General features: G+C 48.9%; 7 protein-coding genes across 7 annotated transcripts; 2 read left to right on the top strand and 5 right to left on the bottom strand.

Annotated features, from left to right (window-relative positions):
- Window positions 1-2,948: 2,948 nt before the first annotated feature.
- Window positions 2,949-5,710, bottom strand: POX_f07416 (uncharacterized protein; the record flags this gene model as incomplete). Its single annotated transcript, XM_050116219.1, has 2 exons — window positions 2,949-5,527; window positions 5,671-5,710. The coding sequence occupies 2 exons, from the start codon at window positions 5,708-5,710 to the stop codon at window positions 2,949-2,951; spliced, it is 2,619 nt and encodes an 872-aa protein (XP_049966358.1).
- Window positions 5,711-6,433: 723 nt separating this feature from the next.
- POX_f07417 (uncharacterized protein) lies at window positions 6,434-6,835 on the bottom strand (the record flags this gene model as incomplete). The annotated part of the gene is made up of 1 exon (XM_050116220.1): window positions 6,434-6,835. The coding sequence occupies one exon, from the start codon at window positions 6,833-6,835 to the stop codon at window positions 6,434-6,436; it is 402 nt and encodes a 133-aa protein (XP_049966359.1).
- A 3,242-nt stretch (window positions 6,836-10,077) lies between these two features.
- POX_f07418 (Allergen Asp f 4) lies at window positions 10,078-10,842 on the bottom strand (the record flags this gene model as incomplete). The annotated part of the gene is made up of 1 exon (XM_050116221.1): window positions 10,078-10,842. The coding sequence occupies one exon, from the start codon at window positions 10,840-10,842 to the stop codon at window positions 10,078-10,080; it is 765 nt and encodes a 254-aa protein (XP_049966360.1).
- A 2,251-nt stretch (window positions 10,843-13,093) lies between these two features.
- On the bottom strand, window positions 13,094-14,028 carry POX_f07420 (uncharacterized protein; the record flags this gene model as incomplete). Its single annotated transcript, XM_050116222.1, has 5 exons — window positions 13,094-13,198; window positions 13,253-13,467; window positions 13,514-13,613; window positions 13,662-13,921; window positions 13,980-14,028. The coding sequence occupies 5 exons, from the start codon at window positions 14,026-14,028 to the stop codon at window positions 13,094-13,096; spliced, it is 729 nt and encodes a 242-aa protein (XP_049966361.1).
- A 3,233-nt stretch (window positions 14,029-17,261) lies between these two features.
- POX_f07421 (uncharacterized protein) lies at window positions 17,262-17,873 on the bottom strand (the record flags this gene model as incomplete). Its single annotated transcript, XM_050116223.1, has 3 exons — window positions 17,262-17,446; window positions 17,535-17,679; window positions 17,736-17,873. 3 exons carry the CDS (start codon window positions 17,871-17,873, stop codon window positions 17,262-17,264), a joined length of 468 nt encoding a protein of 155 aa, XP_049966362.1.
- An 850-nt stretch (window positions 17,874-18,723) lies between these two features.
- POX_f07422 (uncharacterized protein) lies at window positions 18,724-19,476 on the top strand (the record flags this gene model as incomplete). The annotated part of the gene is made up of 2 exons (XM_050116224.1): window positions 18,724-19,058; window positions 19,119-19,476. 2 exons carry the CDS (start codon window positions 18,724-18,726, stop codon window positions 19,474-19,476), a joined length of 693 nt encoding a protein of 230 aa, XP_049966363.1.
- Window positions 19,477-19,599: 123 nt separating this feature from the next.
- POX_f07423 (uncharacterized protein) lies at window positions 19,600-21,207 on the top strand (the record flags this gene model as incomplete). The annotated part of the gene is made up of 2 exons (XM_050116225.1): window positions 19,600-20,161; window positions 20,975-21,207. The coding sequence occupies 2 exons, from the start codon at window positions 19,600-19,602 to the stop codon at window positions 21,205-21,207; spliced, it is 795 nt and encodes a 264-aa protein (XP_049966364.1).
- Between the last annotated feature and the right edge of the window lie 70 nt (window positions 21,208-21,277).

A 21,277-nucleotide genomic window follows, 5' to 3' on the forward strand; every position in this document is an offset into this window, starting at 1 on the left:
CTCTTCATGATGAATATGTTTTAAGACAGATCAAAACGGAGGCTAGAAAAGCAGAATCTAAATCTTATACTTGGAAAGAATCACGTATAAGAAACTCATAGAGATATAGGTACGAAGAGCTCCTGGGAATCCCGAAGATGCTTCTGGACTCTGAAGACACCGGAGAGCCCGACTCATTGAGGACCTGCTAATGACTGATTATTTTCAACGCCAATACATCTCTCATATATTCTCAAGCAGACGATGGAACTTGATAACGCATAATCGGCAGTATAATGCTTATTAATGCTTCTACGTGTTGGATTCGACAGGTAGATGAGGTGACCAATAGTTGCAGATAGAAATACACGGCTAGTAATGACAACGATGCGAACAACCTACTCTGATGACGAAAATGCAGTATCACATCTTCCTGGCAGCTTCCTAGGCCTTGAGTAGTGGACCGGGACCCAGGGGATGTACTGTACACGTCTGAACAGAAAGACCAATGCATCCGGCATCAGATAACCGGCCGAACAGAAGCCGAGAGACCGCTATGTTTAGATGCGTACCTTCCAGAGCCTGTTTGGTCATCCAGTCTCCGACGCTTAAACGGGGACGTTATGCGCTAATCGCAACGAGGAGGCGGCCCCGTCGCGGAGGGCGTAATTACTTGTACCGATTGTCTGGGTTCTGAGGCAGTAGAAAATTAGTGGCGTTCCTTCAGACTGTTACAGTAGAGAGTATATCATTTTGCCCCTCGGGAAAGGAAGGCCAAGTGAAGGAGTGGCCTCTCTATATAAGCATTCTAGCTCTCTCACTATTCCCGTAGCCAGCATAGGCTACGGAGAATGTACAAGCCAATGTCGAAACTCCTCCACTGGTTTTCGAATTTATCGGTTCCCGACGTTTACGGTACTTGCGCTGCGATTCTTCTTGCATCCTGGCTTATCTATTCATCTGCAGTGCATATATGGTTCTGGACTTGCAAAAGAAGATATCTGTTGTCCTGGCATTCATGGAGCTCAAGGCTGCCGGGGATTTGGCGACGAATTCTCTTTGTCCACCTACCGAATTCTTTCGGGTGGCTCGACATCTCAACATGTTGGCAGGCTTTAGTACTGGCAACTTTGCTCGCAGCAAACATTTTAGCCTTGCGACTTAGAGCCACGTCCTTGATGGTCGTCCAAAAAAGAGCTGGGTCTTTGGCCGTCATCAGCATCGCCCCTCTGTGCACCGGTCCGAACTTTGGGTTTCCAGCTGATCTCTTACGTATCGACTGCCAGTCGCTCGGATGGTTTCATCGATGGATGGGACGTATTTGCGTGTTTCATTCCCTTCTATACGGCATTACTAGCATGTCCACAACCAAAACTTCGATCCTCACAACTCCGCGGTATCTTTTCCCTGTTGTAGTAAGTATACTTTGCGACTGAGCCAGAAGACAATTTTGGACCTTGGATCACTCTGACTCCCACTAGGCAGGGTGCTCTCTCATTCTGATTGTTCCGGTCACGTGCGTGGCAATACGAACACGACATGTGCAGTTCGCTTTGAAATGCCATTATTTGCTTGCGGTAGTGGCTATATCCGCCCTTGGATATCATCTCCTGGAACAACAGTGTCTATATCGTTGGGTCTTATTAGGTGCTCTCTGCCTCTGGGCTGTGATAAGTCTTGCCGTGTTTATAGCTACCATGTGGTCTCAAAAAGCCATAGCGACAAGATAGACAAGAAGTGTTTATGAACGCATCTAATGGTCTTCTTTGGCTTGAGATCGGTCTACCTCCCTCTTGGACTGTGCGGCCCGGTCAATGTGTGCAGCTCTGGATGCCACGTGTTGGCATTCGCGCCGGTCTGCAACTTCCTCTCTTCTATGTGGCAGTATGCAAAAAGGATGGCGAGCATAAGATCGCACGGATGGTGGCTCGTTCCCGCTCAGGTATTATTCGAAAGCTTTACGATAGAAATCTCGCTTCCCCGCGCGGCAATCGGATCCCGGTCACTGTGCTCGGACCATATGGGCGCCTGGAAAACTTGCTCCGATTTGGGACCGTTGTGTTAGTCGTAGAGGACGTTGGCTTTTTTCGAGCGCTCTCGTATATAGAGATGCCAGTCAAGGCCAGTGTGCAACGGAAAGCGCTGGTACGGAAACTGGAGATTTTGTGGCAAGATGACGCGGAATCTAGTGAGTCGTCGAGTTATCTTCTGTCAGAGCCAGCAAAAAGCCTACGAACTAGTAAACATAGTGACGAATAAGGACTACCGCAATCTTAAGAAATATGCTTGATTGATTAAACGAGGGGCAGGCAGAAGGTATGTTAAATACACATCTGCAGAGTGGTCCATAGTTTATATGTGGATGGATGGATGGATGGATTCGTTGACGCTGACCCCTCGCTTTGGGCGATATGCATCCTAGCACTATAGCTTAAATACATGCTGTCTTCCACGAGACTGTACCACTTCTTAGACGAACTTGGAGCCTCGCCGGGGCCTGTCGTGGCCTATTCGCCATTATTGCTATCTTGCCTTCATGGCACGCGGCTTCGAAATCGTTGGGACGTCTCCGTGAAGTCCAAGACAGCATCTACTGTCTTGGCCCGTGGGGCATTATCAGGTTCACCTCTTCTTCCTTCTCTAGATCCTCCTACTAGCGTTGAGGTGCTGTTAAACGCGTCGCCGACCTTCTCCCGGAGCTCTCGGCGTAATTCTCTGAGCGCAGGGCAGTCCAGCAGAACATGTGTTACGCTTTCCCGTTCACCGCAGACACATAGATCGTCGTCGCGGAACCCAAAAGCCTTCACATATGTTGATAACCAGCAGTGTCCCGTCCGTAGTTGCGTCAGTAGATATGCTCGATATCTTGGTAGAGATTCGTAGAGCCGTCTCGTGTATTTAGCTGGTAATGACTTGTCGATCTTACGAAGGTGCCCGCCGTCTCTGGACTCTTTCCATTCTTTTTCCCATTAGGCGTAGATTCCTTGTCTGATGTGAGCCCGCTCGCGTGATAGCAAGGGGGGGAATGGATGGTCTGCGGTGTCATTCCCGAGTGAGTCGCAATGACCGGGCGTCCATTGAAGCCGGATCGCGATGCCGTGAGACTTGGTGTTCCTGCCTGCTTGTAGAATAGCGTATATGATCTGCTGCCCGGATTTGTTTCCGGGGTTCCGGATTGCTTGTAGTGCTGACATACTATCGCTGAGGATGGTGGAGTGCTGAACCCGTGTACCAGTCGATCTCCGCCGTTGGAGGGCGATCTTGTTGATGAGGTTGGTAGCATACAGGATACCGAACAGTTCAGCCGCATGTACCGACCATCGGTCCATAGGTCCGACTTGTATCTGTACCCTCTCGGTTATCTTCAGCCTGTCGTCGAGCACTACCGCCGCGGCGCCTAAGTGACCTTTGCGTCCTGATGCAACGGAGTAAACGACGATGTCTGAGTTAGACCGTGCAGCGTCCGCTCGTGCCATTGCAATCTCTCTGTCCCGTTTAATCTCTATCTCTGAGAAGGCCTCAGTCCGCCACGGTGGCAGCGGAGTTGGGTCGATCAGTTCTAGCTCTTGGAGCCTTTCCAGGCTCATTGTCTTCAGGGCCTCCGCGAGCGGGAACCGGGCGCGCGAACGAACGTTATTCCGTCGTCTCTGGGCTCGAAGCAGGGTGTCCCATATGGGGTGTTTCCGTGGTAAGGTATGGAGTCTGGTGATGGTGTCTTGCGCACGGTGGCGGAGACAAAGATGGGTAGGCAGCACATAGGCTTCAACGTCGAGCGTAGATGAGGCTACCGTTCGAAAGGCGGAGAGGACCCGGATGAGTGCAGTTCGCTGAACAGTGCGTAGCTGTCGTAGATGCGTCCTATCTCGAAGTGGATCGTGCCAGACCGTTGACGCGTATTCAAGGATTGGTGCAACACACGCCTCGTATAGCTGTCGCATCTGCTCGGGCTGGAGTTGTCGTAGCCCTCCTAGCGCGATGTTGACCTTGGTGGCTCGCTTAACCACCTGCTGTACGTGGTCCTTCCATCGGAGTTCGTGATCGAAGATCACCCCTAGGAGCTTAGTGGTTGTTGATGGTTTGATGACATTGCTGTTCATGACAATCTGGCCTTGATATTGTTCTTTCCTTGTTCTGGTGAAGTGAATGAGTTCTGTTTCCTCTGCTGCGAAGCAGGACCCTGTCTTACGGGCCCACCCTTCAATCCGCGGTATATCTTCCGATTGGATTTTGGCTAGATTTTCCTCGGCGGTCCGGCCGACTCGCCAGCGGAAATAATCGTCTATATAGGCCGACGCACCGTCATGGAAATCGACGGGCTGGTCGACTAGATCACTGTTGAAAAATGCGAAGAGGATAGGCGATAGGGGTGAGCCTTGTGCAAGTCCGCCATTGTCGAGCGCTGTTACCTCCGTGTGGTAGTCGTCAAACCCGATGTTGGCCTGTAGTCCGCTCATAAAGCTTGCAATCCATCTCCGGAGCACCGCAGGGATGCCTTTTGCTTTGAGTCGGGCGTCTAGACTTGTCTTGTTGACTCCATTGAAAGCTCCTTCAAGATCAAAGGCCACTAATGCGACAACCCTCTGCCCGAGCCAGGCTCGATCGATGGCGTTAGCTAGCACTAGTAAGGCCTGCTCGGTGGTACGTCCTGGCCGTCCTCCGAATTGGGTGTCTGGAAGGAGTCCGTAGTGCTCTGCGAAGTAGGACAGCCGCCGGGCTATGACCGCCTCCAGCAGTTTGCCGAGCGCGTTAAGCAGTGAGATTGGGCGGTACGCCCCCGGGAGCGAGTAGTCCGGTTTCCCGGGTTTCCGTAGTACTGCGATCTTGGCAGTTCTCCACCGTACAGGGTGATATCCCAGCACGATCGACGTCGCGAAGATCCGAGTGATGAGGTTTCCGAGATGTCTCCACAGGCGTTTCCATATTAACATCGGGAGACCGTCTTCTCCTGGTGCAGTCGAGCTTTTGGCCGATTTTAGAGATCGGTAGACCTCAATCTCTGAAATCGACTGCCATGGAAGTTCAGCTAAGGGCTGCACGAGAGTTTCCTCTTGAGCAGGCGCCATAATGGGGAAGAACGAGTCCATAAATGCCTTTGCCTTCTCTTGGTTGTCGGTCACCTCCCGTCCACCAACTTTAAGGGCAGGGATACAACTCCAAGACTCTCGCGGTTTTAGGTATGTTGCTGCTTTACATAGCTTTCCTTCGCCTGCTTCGTCCAGAAAGCGTCTCCAGTGTAATGTCTTGGCCTTCTCAATTGTCCGCGTCCACGCACGTCGCTTCTCACGCATGTCTTCGAAGAGCACCATAGTGCTGGGGTCCTCCCGTCCTAGGTTTACGCAGCTCATCTGCCATTTGCATCGCGCCTGGTTCACCCCTCTTTGCTGGGACTTCAGACCGGGGGTAAACCACCGCTTTGCGTATGGGGATAGTCGCAGGTCCGCTGTATGATGGTCGACTGCACTTGCAGTTACTGTTGTGAGCTTTTCAACTGTGGCGTCTAGTGCCTCGATTGTGTCCGGAGCCAGGATTTCTGTGGATTCCCGTACCGCTAGTACGGGATTGGCATAGCATGTATCCTAGTAATCTGGGAGTATTCCAACCTTCCCATCGCAGTTATTCTTTCTTCAATCAATCAACTCAATCATCCTGTATTAGTTCCGTTTGACCTCATCCTCGACCCTATTCACCTACTAGGATTACTAGCCACTACTGTCTCAGCTTGCTCCGACATTTTGGTAGTCCAGCAAAGTTACCGTAATAACAGGTTCCAGCACGGGCTGATCTATTCTGCCGTGTGGTCGCACCTCCGCAGTAGAAATCAAATCACCTCTCACTCTTGGGAAGTCATCCGTATGTCATTGCTGGGAGCTCGGGTTTATCTATTTACTAGTTGTCCTAGAGCGCGAGCGATGCGCTCAGAAGAAGTGCCGGACGGAATTCAAGCTGAACACACCATTGGCCACGCCGCCTCGGTCGGCCCTTGACGAAAAGATCTTCAATGATGGTTGGACGCTCAGAGAAGAGTGGATTCGCCATAAAGGCACCAAGTTCGTCAGGAGCAAGTTTTGGTTTTCCACAAGCTTGGAGAACCCGGGCTTCATTGTTGGAGATGCCGCTAAGGAATCACCGATGACTTTCATATGACACGGTATTCGCGAATGGCAAAGTGAGCTGGCGGTACAAAGAAGACCCTCGGACGCAGATTGCTTGGAAATAATAGCATCTAGGAGCATGGCACCTCCGGCCCCTTGAACGTGGCTGCAGCATGACGGCCTGGACGCACAATTGAGCACGATTTGACGATGGAAGCAAACAACACCGAGAGTGGATGATACTGTAAAAGAAGGGGTTCTTTATCGGCCGATGTTACAACTTCTTTTCATCGTAAAACATGCCTCATCTCACAACAGACTCCATTTTTCGATCTCCAGGCAAACAACCATCTAGGAAGCCTTTAAATTACACAAAATCGAACTAGCAGTTGCAAAAGCTCTTCTTCAACATCTTCCAGAGACACCTGACGGCCGGTACTCCCTATCTGTGGCATATAAAAATTACACCGGCCGAGTCGACAGACATAATGTACACCACGCGGAACTTGGCGATAGCGCCCTGCAGCTTGTCGTTTACTGGAAACACCACAATAACAGACCGGGTTATCGGGATCATTGCCACGGATGTCATTGAAAACCAAGAATTTATTGCATGGGACACATTTAAAATATGGTCGACCTGCATTGTTGTTACGGTTCGAAGTTTTCGTCACGAATTCGTCGCTAGGCTTGCCGCATCTCATGCAATCGGGCCCCGTATCAGGTGCAGGAGCCAATGGTACAAGAGTTGTGTGGAGACGCATTCTCAATCGAGTTTGAGTCAGGAATTGATTGTTCAAAGTCGCCAGATGTGTTTGTCTTTCTTCAGAATATATTTAATATAATTATTGTTCAAGAATCTCAGGGACTAGGATTGGACTTATAAGTACTAGAGGAAGTTGTCGCTCAGCTAATGGTGACGTATTGATTTCCTGGAGGATCTCGATGACCAAAGTTTGGCCGAGAGCCTTCATGATTCATGACTCGTGACCTCAGTGCAGTTTTGGCAGGAGTCAATGATCAGGGGACTGCTAGGACAGATGGCCGATACTGTGAGACGTCAATTTTCGGTGTTTTAGAACTATGGCTGCAGGTTCCTGGATGAGAAGCAAACATGAAGACGTCACCCGCACAAGAAAGGTACGTCATTTGAGGACAGCAAAAGCATTTTAGAAACGTATGGCTTGTTCTGAAACACCCTCAAAGAAGCCACTGGGCGAGTCTTACCAGGCCTAAAATGACTAGGTATACAGTTTTCAGCAGAGCCAATATGACTATGAATGTGCCCCAGCAAGCAGCGAGCATAGAACGGAGTGATATTCGCTTGTTTTACTACTACTCCTTGCACCTCCTTAAGTAGCACTCTGTACAAAGAATTTCGAAAACAGTTTCCCTTCTGGAGACACAGACAGTCTTTCCAGGTGCCCCATTCCAATTAATCTAAGCCTGATACGGTAGAGGCTAAGCCTCTTCGAGTAGAGACTAGATGGGTGATTGGCTGGGCTGGACATTTTAAGGTTCGACGATTCTGGCCTAGACCGTTAGTGGGTCATGGGAAAGAAAACCTGTTTCTGGAGGGGAAACTGTTTTCCGAAATTCTCTGTATTTTGCAAGTACATATAGCACTCCTGTGGTATGCGGCTGTTAAGGTTGTGGTGCTAACCACGATGGTTTCATGTTCGGGGTCTCTTTTTTAACGCAGACACCGACCTGATTTGTTGATATGGCGTGGCTCTCGGGGGAATGGAAGACCATAGCTCGTCTACATTTACAGTACAGCAGAGATGGAGGCCATGAAATGGGACTCGGATGTAGATTTACTGGACTCCAAGCCTTATCCCTAAATCACAGGGCCCGCAAATGACGTGGGCCCAGAAGGATCCCTGTTGGTGATGGAATCGAACTTCAATTCACCAAAATTATGTTCATCAAAAACATGGTACTCTGATAGAACAAAAACAAGCTGAACTTGTCAGCGCTGTGTGTTACGGAAGCGTTCTGGGCAGACACTAACCAACAAGACCATAAAAGATCACTAATATCCGCAGTTGCGGATACTGCCCAGAGTCCGGTATATATAGTATAGTATCGCAATATTGTTCGGCCACGCCGTAACACTGTGCATCTACTTTCGCATTCACTGAGGACGAATGAGAAGGTTTTGCAAGACATACCAAATGAGTAGCCTCGAGAGAACAGGTTTGTACCGGCTTTCAGGAGCTCTATAAATACTTCTTCTACTGTTAGTGTCGGGACATATCCTCCCGTCAGAAGAAGAAGCAAAGACAACATGTCTGTGCGCTAAGCCGTGAATCCCATCGTATGGGATTCAAGGGTACTTTCCAACCTGGGGGACACATCTATCTAAATCAATCAATTTACTTTCTGCTTTTGGAGCATACATGCTGTCCACTTAACTGTGTACACAGTACCTAGCTGGTGATACCAACAGTTAGTAACCACACGATGCAAGTATATATTAAATTCTTACAAATTCCACATGATTTAAATAAAGCCACTTGGTTGGTTGGTCAATCAATGCCACTAATGCCATATAAGAGGCTGCCTCAACTAGATTATATATTTTCCAAAACATACACGTAAGCAATGAACATTACTTCCTTGTACGAACTCAAATGCTTGCTGTGACCTAATGTATCATGGCTCAATCGCCGTTCGTATCCTGAGATTGCGCTTGTGGTGTCCTTTAAAGCAGCTCTGACTGGGAAGGATTACACCAGTGAGCGAACACTATGTGCTGCAAACCGTATTAGAGTACTGTACGTCATAAAGTCAGGTTCCCATTAATAAGACACTTGTATCATCGCTTCGCCTACTACAAACCAACATGAATTCGAGCATGTAGAATGAGATAAACCGTCGGTGTGTTGGGCCAAATGTCCAAGTGGAAGGGTGATGCACTTCGGTAGAGAGTTCTGCCGGTGCCGGAGCCTGTTATTACGGTAACTTTGCTGGACTACAGTACCAAAAATATTCCGGGGAAAAAATTTGGAATATCCCTTGACCAAATTTAGTCTAGCGTGGGCGTAGTGGGGTGCTGTGAAAGAAAGTGCGAGTGTCTTGGAGATAACCTGTCTTCGAAATCCACTGTAGCACAATACAACGGTTGAGTTTGGCTAGGTCGCCTGGGCCAGCGGTAGAGATCCCGCAGGCGCCGTGAAGCAAACACCTTCAAAATGATATGGATTCACCATGCAGTTGCCTCGGATAAAGCGGCGGCAATCTCAGAAAAACGGTGCAAATTGAGACTACATCTCTCAGTAGAACCAGATGATTGACGTGACACAGAAGAGCCCTATTCTAAGGGAGGTAGGGTATAGGGCGGTGGTGAAAAGAGAGGGTGGTGAAAAGAGAGGGTGGTGAAAAGAGAGGGTGGTGAAAAGAGAGGGTGGTGAAAAGAGAGGGTGGTGAAAAGAGAGGGTGGTGAAAAGAGAGGTGGTGAAAAGAGAGGGGGTGAAAAGAGAGGGTGGTGAAATAGAAGGGTGAAGTCAGAAGTGCGGGCGCTACTGTAGTAGTCACGACGGAGAGTGCTAGCCATGCTCCCAGCCAAACCGGAAAACTACGCTAATTCGAAGGTCACCCAAATGTTTGTTTAGTCATCGCTCTTTACTTGTCTCAGACAAAGAGAAGGCGTCTCTACTGTATCATTCGACAATCGACAGACACCCTACGCGCCAGACCTCCCAGTTGCAGATCGCGGCTTTGACTACCTTCGATTTCTATCATTTTAATCAGAACGCTCCTCTGGCCCAAGCCCTTTGGGCCTCACCAATCTGCAATTGCAGAACCTTGTGTAACTGCGCACATAAACTTTAACCACATGTTCCAAAAAGCCAGATGGCTCTGCCTTTCATTTAGAGCCTATGGATGGCATTACGGTCATGATGGTAGTATACAGGGAACTTTCCCCAGCTATTAAAGCAAGAATATATTGATGCCTCATTGTATTCTGCGGGCCCTATCAGTTCAAACCCTCCGCTCAAGGCTAAGCTGCAGTATCGTAGCCAATCGTCACTGCGAGTCTGACTGGCCCGGGATAAAGATTGCCTCCGATACCACCAACCTCGGCAAGGGAACTTATGTATGCATTGTGGATAAGGGCGGCGTCCTTAGTGACAAAAGAACAGATACCAGCCAGAACATCGCAAATTTTCATGCCTTGGACTGGTAGGCCCGCATTTTGTGCGGCTATGGCTGACACATCGAATCCTGACCAACCGGAGTTGATGACTGAACCGAAGTCAAACTCGCCCCATGTGGAAGCGTAACCACCCTGAGAGTCGACCGCTATAGAATCTCCAGGGGCAGCAGCCCACCCTCCTTGAGAGTTCTCATCGACTGCGATGTACCGGACCTGACCCGACTTTAAGATGAATTTTCTGCAGGCCTGGCCATACCAGCCGCTTAGCAAACCATCCGGCCCTATTTTGTTCCAAATCACCACAGTCCAGCTTTCTCCTGCCACTGGTCCTTCGAATCGTAAAACATATTTACACTGATTGGCTGTGTTTTCAGGTACTTCAATGATGTTGCTTCCATAGGGATCGCCGACGTTGCCAATGTATTTCACACCATAGCCACTTGAGTTTGTCGTACCCCCGAATTGAGACGTTGACGAAAGTCGACTCAGGATGACAGAGACCTTCCCGGAGGACCTCGCGGGTGAAGTAGAAGCATGAAACTCTGCGTACGTGACCCCATACGAAAAGACAAGAGGAAGGATCAAAACCCAAGAGCAAAGCAAAGTCATGTTGCAAAATTTCTATCTGGTATAGCGGGAAGAGGCGAAGTATTTATGCTGGGGTGAGTGAACACGTTGCTGTACGCTTCAAGTCGGTTTTAGTTAAAAGTACTAGACACTGCACCCGAAACGTAAGGATTTATTCAACACCCCTTTCACTACCGCTCAACACTCATACTCGCCAGTCGGTAACAGTAATACAGTGCAATACAATAGTGTAATGCTATCGGATCGTAGGTTTGCGGACATGCAAATAATGAGGAAACTAATTTTGGATCAGTTAATTGAAGAAGCCTGGAGATAGCTGTTGAGAGCGTCTCAAGCTAGTACAACCGTGTTAAACCGTGGATATTCCTAGTTCACATGGAGGGTGATTCCACCAGTTTTTGGTGGTGAATCACCACCTCTCAGTTCGGCAATATTCATTAGCAGCGTCATATGAAATATGGCATCACTTGAGGCAGTTCCATTAGTTAGTAAAACTTATGCTAGTTGATTTAGCATTCGCGCATCTAGCGATATTGTGATGCATCGTCAGCGTTAACATATATTGAGAGCACATAGGGAGTGAAGTTCCGCCAACTCTGACCTAAATTATGTGGTATTCGTCCATTTGCCTCGCTAGGTGAGTTTTAGTCTAGCTATGGTAGAATATAGCGCATGAAGACAAAAGAGAGTATTTAAGAGTAGAAGGTCTACGGAAGGTATCAGTCGCTAATACCTGCTATAAAAGGAATCACAATATAATTAGCTTAAAGGATTGCATCCTGGGTTTATAAAAACGAAGGCAGAAATCCTCGGCAGAATCCAGACTCCATATTGCCAGTAATATGGAGTTGTATCGTCCCTCAGCATCTAGCTCAATTTGCGCACCTATTCTTCGTCGCCCACTATCGAGGATTGTGCGTTTGGTAGAAAACTACTAGAGCAAGATTGATTTAGTGTTTGTCGTGATTTCGTTGTCTAACCAAAGGGTTTACGACACTCGGAGAATTCCAAGGGCTGCTCGAACCCCCCTTTCTTAGATGAGTACCGTAAACGACGACCGTTCAACAGATCCTCGCCTCAGTTTAATCTCTTCTTCTCTTGAATCATCTCGTTTATCTCAATTCGGATTTGTTGCCCTTGGATCTCTTAGCCTATTTATGCGTAACCGGCCATACCGTAATCCTATAATTTATCTGTTATGAGCCCGACCGCACGTTGGCTCTGAATTCGAAATCTTCTCTAACGGATCATCTTCCTACTTATTTAATTCAGATTGGTATTTGAAGGTAATCCGGATGCCCCCTTATCCGATTTGCTGCGGATATATCCACGTGCGTCCTATATGTAGTAGATTGTATGCAAAAATGGGTAAGTCTGAGAAGATCCAAGGGCTTGAAGGGCATCACACCTATAGTTTCCTGCTGGGCAGCTTTTACTAATGGCGGGTTTGGATCTCTTATATTAAATCTGTTGCGGTAGCAGAGTATGTATGGAATTATTTGCATTCGGGTAAGACCGAAACAGAGGTCCTGAAGGTACCTACCCTAAGCAGTAGGGTATGGCCAGAACCGAGTCTTATCAAGCCCGGTGCGTTATCAGCTAGCGGCCTAGATGCCAAAGAGCTAGCTGAATATAAAGATCTGCTATATTTCCTCAAGGAAGAGAGATCCTTCAAACACTCACTCAGCAAACCTATAGCACGTATTCCGTCGAAGACCAAGGACTGGTTAGCACCTGAATGGCATGGTATCCTCGCAGATGTGACGTGTCCCTCGCGCCAATTGGTACGGCTGAAGCAGTAGTTCGCACCTAAGAAAAATACGAGGGTGCAAGATCTCCATACCGTTTGGCGTAAAATGGTGGATATCCCGTATGGTAGGACCTCGTTGGAATGACGGCTGTTGAATTGGTCGAATATGCACGATGACGCCAAGGCAGCTAAAGTGCCAGATGTGTGTTATACAGATGCAGAATATCCGCCGGATTCGATACTTCGTAGTCGCTATCGTCAATGACCGCAATGACGGAGTGGTATTAAGATTGCCCTGGATAACTTAAGACATGAGGTTTCGAAGGCGACCGAGCAACGCAGGAGAACAAACGATCCAAGGTGACCTTGCTGTGGGTTGTTTATTTCGCCTCATGCGGAGCCTCATTAGCTAGCAGTCCTCCATTAACGGGATCGTGATCCCTGCAAAAAGCGCAGCGGTAGGCCCACAATGTACAGGTCAACACCCAATTCTTGTTCCGGGCCGAGATGTGTGGTGGCACGTTACTCGATTCCGTAAGAGACTGGAACTTCCGCAGCAAGGAACACGATCCGTGCTAGCATGACGAGATCCGCCGCAGGTCGGTGCCTCGTGGCAACAAGGGGATGCTAGCCAACATCAGTGAGGCTCCTGAGCGACCTTGTATCACCTCACCACCTTACCTCTTGCAGTGATGCGATTGATTGTGCCAGTGAGGAAGCAGACAAGAATCCAACGCTAGCTGAATCGACTGGCCAGCGATGCACGTCATCTACCCCCGAAATCCCTTTCACCTTCTCGTGCTTTTGTATAAGTGACATAATTATGGACGGTAGGGCTGTGATGTATCTCGTCTGTGACTCGGATGGCGACCCCTCTATGCATTTCTCCAGACAGGCTACGTGATTGTTAGCAGCATCTTCAGATAAATAAAGGACGCTCACCAATCTTGACCATCCCATCTAGGCCGAGCAGTATTTCACGGCATGAAAGAGATTCATGGGAGAGCCCAACGGTGCTCAGATAACGTAGACCGGCCAAGATCTTTCTTTGTCAGTGGACTCTCGCTAACACCACCGCAAGACATCGTACCTGAGACATTATCGACCCTAGCTCCAGCTCGGTGGGATAGATCCTGGGGCACGACACAAGGTGCTGCAGTGTGAGGGGAAGATCTTCGACCAGTGCGTAGAGGGAGGGACCATCGAGGTAGCAGTCCCGAGCTGAGAGAACGTTGGCATGATCAAGACATTCAAATCGCTGGATGAGGCTTTTGGCGTCGGATCCAGAATACTGACGGATCGCCTGGAGCCGTGATCGATTGGATCGGCGGCTAGCGATGATCACTTTGCCTGCAATGTCACATCTTATTGCCGGGCGATATGTATCCCATGGACACTCTTGTCTCACAATCAGCACCGCAGAGATGTCGTCCAATTTGCACAGCGCTGGGAGACATAGGGTTTTGGGAGAGCCCTTGATGATTCTCCCTAGTGGCTCTCGGTTGACATCTTGAGACAACTGGTTATTCGAGTGCGATTGGAGGAATGACTGAGGGCGGCTTCTTGACTCAATTAAATATGGCTTGGTGGATATCATTACGGACAAACGGGGTAGCGATATTACTGTCTACAGAGCTGGATACAGACTCCACAGTAGACATGACTGGTTTTAAAAAGCTGAACGGTTCTTCTGCTTGAGACTATAGCCGAGTTCTATTATACTGTATTTATAGATATTAGACCCCTACGCAGTCAATGTCTTCCTGCAGATATGCCGTCAATATTTAGACCTCCACCGCTGTGATTGTTCAACGGAACCTGGCGCATCCCACTTAAAGGCCTCAAAAATTGTAGAGTTAAATTGATGACACTAACCACACTACCCAAACGGATCATGTAACCATCGTTTAACCTAAGCTCCAGGGAATTATGAGGCGGTATTTCCAGCTTGATCTAATCCGGTGATGTTTCCTAGTAACATGGTTGAATGGCGGGTTTGGGAATCCATCGTTGACAATGGAAGATGGAACAAAGGAGATATCGTGCAAAAGATAATAGATTACAAGCTCTCTGATGCTCTCAAGTCTTTTACTATTAGAGGTTTGACCAGTAAGGGGAAACTCGTCAACAAAGAAAATCTTGGGGTTGGTATTTGGACTACAAAAACTAGTTGCTGTGGTTTGAATGTTTCTGACTGTACGTTGCACAGGGAGGCTTATGTGGAGGCATTTCGCCAACAGCCCACGTGGGCTACAATAAACGCCTCAAGGAACCACCGTTCAAGTCAACCGTTGACCAACCATCACCGTTCGCATGGCGCTTGCGTCAAAGACGCAAACTCCTAATAAATATTGCAACCGGACCTGTCAAATTCTGCGGTAGAGTTGCCTAGCCATACATCTCACCAAGTGCTGTAATGACGGACCGTCATGTTGTGGAAGGTGCCCAATTCCCTTGGGTAGAGTTTTGGACAGTGTAGGACGGGCGTCTGCCTGTTGCTACGGTCCGGTCCACCTGAGGGCGTTGCGCAACAATCACCTACGGCACGTAACGATCAGGAGCCCGTATCGCTCTTTCCGATCGACGCAGCGATGGGGGATTTGAGGCCGCACGGCTAGTAGGGAGACGTGGATATTCTACGGGCCCTAGCTGTTGATGCGCCGTGCGGGTGTTTGCCCTGGCGGCAGGCGACGCTCCTACAACTGAAGGGGGAGCCTCGACCGGAGCGGCGATGACACTAAGTGGTTGCTGGTTGTCGTGGCTTGTGGTTGACGAATTCAAATCATCTGTAACCGCGGCCGATTCTTGCTGCCGAGCCTATAGGGGAGATCAAAGGGGAGACATGCAAGGGTATTCAACTTCTTGACTCCCGCTTTGTGGACATCCTTTGTTACGTAGAGTTTGCAAGGTGTTTCTCGCTTGGTAAAACCGCAGCAAATCCTGTCCTCCTGACGAGGCCCTTCGCAGATCGCAAATGCATCCCATAGGGGCAGCAACTGAGGCATTGTGCCAGGAACGTGAGGTTTGATTGAATATGAGAAGGAAATGAAGTAGAATGCCACGGACAACGTTGACGAAATGAAAATCGAACTTGAGGGCCCAAATAACGTTTTATATGTTCGTCATTGGTAAAGAATTGTAGCATTGGGCTAGGCTTGTGATTTTAGCCCCCAACCTCAGTAACAGAAAAGTCCTAGATGGGCACGACGTACCGAGAGATCCTGGGACTCGTCGAGGCCGTCCCTAGGAGCAAAAACTTAAAAATCACACTGGATTGAGTGTACATCTCCTGGGATGGGCATTGCATGTCCTAAGAACCACTAATTGAATCCTGAGGGTGCCATCCACCCCAGGAAGCGTCAGTTAGATCCTGGGATGGTCACAAAGTTAAACCATCTCCAAGTTCCATAGTCATGGCTCAAAGAACCCCCACAATAACAATAGCTAAGATTTTCAGTCAGATCTGACCTGAACTTAACAGACAACGTGATGTGAGCTGGTTTTACTGATTGATAATTTCCCGCCTTGTATCCTGTGAAACAATTTTTGTCGTCAGTTGATAACTGTATCAAATGCAGAATTGGCCGCCCGCTCTTAGGAACGGTGCCCCTGGGACAATCGTACTGGCTGTGAACTGAGTTTCAAGGCAGTGTAGCGTAGCATGCCTATGGCATGATTCCGCTTCCCAGGAGAGGTTCTTAACTATTGGAAGTAACGCTCTAATAGACCTGTGGGTATCGCATATCTCAACGGTTGTGGAGCGGCCTCCAGTTGCGGCTCAAAGATGGTCGCCGTGGCATCTGGTGTGAAATATCTCGGACGAGTCACAGCAGCCATTCAGTGTGTATGAGTATCTTGCATTGAAAAATGCAGTATTAACAACCACAGTAGCTGTATAGCTCCCCTTCCGGATGCATCACACCGGAATCGAGCAAGCAGACTTGCTGGCAAGTAAAATGGTTCAGGACCCTTCGTCATTCTCTTGTTCTTTCAGCTGCTATTGAGAGAGCTTTCGTGGATGGATGGAGGGCTGGATGGATGATTTCATTTATGCTGACCGCTCGCAAAGTTGGATTGTAAACCACAGCCCACTAGGCTAGGTACGAATTCGTATTCTGGCTTAGACGTGTAAACTAACAACTATAGCTATCAATGTACATATATGTGTCTCATGCTTCTTCTTAAACGACCTTAGAGCCTTGGGGCCTGCCGTGGTCAGTAGTCGTTAGTATTGGATTGCTGACGTCCAGCTCGCGGTTGTGGAAACGTGGGAAGCGGTGTGGGTTGGAATTTGCTACCGGTACGTGAAAATATACAAAAGGTCTTCGGGACTTAAACCTTTCAAATCCTTTGAGGGAAAGGTGTAGAGGACGAGCAGTGCATACGCTAGACTGACGTGCTTGGAGATCAGCGGGTTGCATCGATGCGACTGCGGACTTTTTCTTCGTCTGCTCCCACGATGGGCCTTAGGTTGTGGGTGCCTTTTGTTGTAGTATAAAAGGAAGCTTGATTATTATCATTTCAGAGGGATACAGAGAGGCCATGTATACACCAGGAAGTCCAAGTTGATTGGAAATCAACTTGGAACTTCGTATAGATAGTGCAGGAATTATTTCCGATATTGCGGCTTCTTTCCTGAGCAGCTACAGCCTCATATCACAACAGGACGGAATGTCGATAAATATGCAGCTCATAATTGAGCCTTGATCCATGCTATGCCAGCACTTCCCAGAGTCATCACCGCGCCTCCTAATTGTGCAGCTCCGTTAACAATGACCAGGCCATTTCCTCCTGCACCAGCACTCTGTCCTATCGCCATCGCGCTCCCCGCTACAATGTTTCCGATCCAACTATGGGCGGTTGCGGCTGCAGACCCTGTATTGTGGAAACAAATGGTTATTCAAGCTTCACAGCACAGGAGGCAGAGGAGGTTTTGTTGACTTTTCTACCACATTGTACATACCTGCTTGTATACCGTTCATCGTAAAGCCTAAACTCGACAGTACTGGGGCTGTTGCAAGGCCAGGAGCCGCCAGAATAGTCGCTCCGGTGGTGCCGACAACTGCGCAGGCAGCGAGAATCGGGTTTTCAGCACTCCAGTTTGCTGCCTACCGGAATTTAGTAGCAAGCATTCGAACCTTTTTCATAAGTAGTGTATACCGACCTGAACCGCCAGGTTTGCGGACTTTTCAAGGGTAGGTTTGCCATAAGCTACGACAATCTTACCGCCTTCTAACCCCGCTCGCATGATTCTCGTACCCCCAGCCATCACGTCCTCGGGAGAGAGAGTCCGAAAAGGCATGGATAAAATGGTCTAATTATTGGACAAGGAGTTGCGCAAGGCCTTTTGTTGTAAATAATCCGTAAAAAGAAGCATTGAAGAAAAGCTTAAGAGTTTGGTGTCCGACATGCAAGGGAGTCCGATCTCGGACTTACAGAAACTCCGGACAGAGCAAAAGAGTTGCTCGAAGTACAGCAAAATTAACTAGAACGCCGGCTTGCCTGCCGATCAAAGTGGTGAAGATCATCACCTTGAGCTGTTGGATGGCCGGGAGGTAAGGTCAAGATAAAAGAACGACTGCCATCTCCCACGCCAGTCAAAGCGTTGTCAACCGTCCCTGAGCTTTCCACCAGGTCCCACGGCCCTCGGCGATGGGCACTGCGGAAAAAAGATATCCCGGTCGAGGATGATGCCAAGTTCAAGTCTCTGGTGGAGCACAGAGCCGCAGTTGAAGCGAAATGGAAGGAAACGAGAACGAGAGCCGTCACTATCGCCGCGTAACCAACCTTTCCTCATATTGCTGCGACCATCCGCGGTACCAGAGATCAAGAACGACTCCAAGAGCGAGTTTCTCTCGTCGCGACTGCTTCCGCGTGTTCAGTCGATCATGGCCATCCCCCAAGTCGACCCCCTCCTGAGCTGGGTCACTGTGTAACTTTACCACCTCTAGAGTCCATATCTCTGCCATCCTCCGTGGCCACACTCCCCGACTCGGGCAGCAGCAAACCGAACGCGAACTTCCTCCCCTCCATCCAATCCGCGCTCGGTGGCCTTCCACTCGGCGAGTCCCCTTTCACTCCGCTCAGTGGTCTACGTCCGTTGTGCCCCTCCTCGTCCTGTGCGACGTCTGCAGCATCGACAGACTCTCCTCATGGCAATTCTTCCCATCCCGCATCTCACCCAGTCCGTTCTCACAACACCTCTTCCCTTTCAGTCCCAAAGAGACCTCCAACAATGCTTCTCCCCAGGCCCAACCGTCATCCACATTCTGGCGCGGACGTCCCTCGCCGCCGCCACCATCACCCCAGCCAACCGCCGACGCCGCACCTACGCTCTATCTATGACATGTCCCCAATGGCCGAATCTCCTACACCAGAAACAAGCGGACCTCGTTCGGCTCGACGGCACTGATCAATGGCGCTCGAGCAACCGACAGTTATACATGCACGCATCTCGGATGTACAGCACCGCCATTCAAGACCCAGCGTCGGCTCAAGCAAGTAGAAATCAACTAGCCGCCTAGCCTGATGACGACCATTTGAAAAGTACCCACCATTTAGATATCCCCGTTGACACTTCCTCGTCCTATCAAGCAAACTCCGCGTATACAGTAAAAGCAATGTCATCAATATTGTTCGAATGCACGAGGGTCAATTTCGCTATTGCTCCGTACGGACATCGAACGAGTAGTGCCCCAACAACAACAAAGGCTGACAAAATCCAGAAATATGTTGATGAAGTTTCGGGATATGATTATGAGAAGGCAATTGACGTCATCCGCAGAGACAATGCTTTGGCCACAGGAAAAGGTCTGCAAAATCGATACGACGAAACAATTTTCTGGAAAATCATTCTCAAGGCTGCGGCGTTGCTCGATCATACAAAACTGCCGTCAGCGAAATGACCTGCAGATGGATTCACTATGGCAGAAAAAGCTGCAACCAAGAAGTTCATGGAAGATGCTGGATACGGGTTGGGTTCTGAAAACCAACAGCAATGCCGTATTTTCTAGAAAAACCTATTCCAAATGCGCGAAGCCGGTATTGGCAAAGTCCTCTATTACCGAACCAAGGAATTCGACGGCTACTGCAAGGAATACCCGAAGACATCAAAAATCTCCCTTGTAGATGCAATAACGAAGTGGGAGGCCCAACATAGACCCTATATCGAACAACTGGAAACACGAGCTCTCGAACTCGCGAAAGGCGACCTCATCCGCGTATCTAATCTTGAGAACCCCCAAGTTGTAGACAGGCTGAAAGTTCACGAGTCCTCTTGGCATAATGCCAAAAATGAATGGGCTGTCACCAATGAAGAAGAAAGCTTCAAAGGAAAGGGTCTACAGGCTTTCTCTCCTGATGTCACATGCGCACCTTACGACAACCAATTAGGGTTCGAATGTGGGATTGATAAGTCCGCATTTACCCTCCTCCTGCCTAAAGATGGCAGCTCTTTATTCGTCTATTCCATCGTCCCCGTGCGCGAGGGAGACTTTCTAGGCATATTTGCTGGTAAGATTCGGGTTTTGACTACCCACGGTATCCGCGGTCCTATCGACAATCTGTGGTTAGACTACTCACAAGTCACTGGTACGCTGAACCAAGCTGGTCTCAGAATCTGGTGGTCCCGCAAACATCCACTTCCAGTGGGAAGTAATCCAAGATGATATTGGGACCGATAGTTGCACTTCATGGAGAGCTTCTGTGAAAGCCACGAAGCCCATAATGCCGTTCCACCCTCTCGTTCGTGCGGCTGCTCAGCAGGAGCAGTACGTGCTGCATTCATCCTCTGAGAACGCAAAGAGGGGATTTCTTGAACCTTGCGAAGCTGACTGACAATACATTGAAACATCCTTGTTGCTATATTTAATCGAACACTGGCTGTGTTAGGGGAATGCTTGACGTCGGAACAACAAGCAAAAAAAAATTAGCCAGTTATAATGTGTATGCGTAGTCAATTTTGCACCCAGATCAAGCACACATATTCACATCGAATTTGATAATTGAATAAGTGATCTGCTTTCACAACTCGATATGTTTTGATAAGATGTACGAAAGAACGTAATTGTAAATGAACAAGTAATCTGCGACCATAAGAAGCATGTTGTCATTTCTCATAGAGCCTTGGCAGTGTGTAACCCCCTCTAGCGAGATTGGTACAGTATGCGCATTTTTTTCGGTAATCATTAATTCCCCTTTACATCGCCTCTAGGCTCACGCTGTTAGTTCCTTGGAGCTACTAGCCGTGTTAACGAATTTATACGGTCTGGGGACACATAGCTGACCCTGGGAGTTATCGTGCTACTATAATCAGTTTTCTACGTCCAGGGATTGAGTGGAATACTTCTAGCATTGATCCAATTCAGATATCCTTAGGTTTACCACTTAGCTGAACCTCTTTAGAGTCCCTCAAAAGCTTTTCAGGGAAGGCGATGCCTGACGCGCACATTGGCACTTACAGAGCAATCACCTCCGCCATCTCACAGATGCGCACGGGCAAGATCGGACCTCGTGCATACCTCTGCGCCATCAACAAGGCCGACTCCGACCAATGCGGATGCGGCCACGGGCCGCAACCCGTGAGGCACATCCTGCTCGAGTGCCAAAACTGGGCGGACGAACGACACCGAATGTAGGCAGGCAAAGCTCCATGCATCGACATCAAACGCATTCTCTGTAGCCCGCCAATGGCAGTACAAGCAGCAA

Source organism: Penicillium oxalicum, chromosome VI (genome assembly GCF_001723175.1).
Source record: "Penicillium oxalicum strain HP7-1 chromosome VI, whole genome shotgun sequence".
Classification (NCBI taxonomy): domain Eukaryota; kingdom Fungi; phylum Ascomycota; class Eurotiomycetes; order Eurotiales; family Aspergillaceae; genus Penicillium; species Penicillium oxalicum.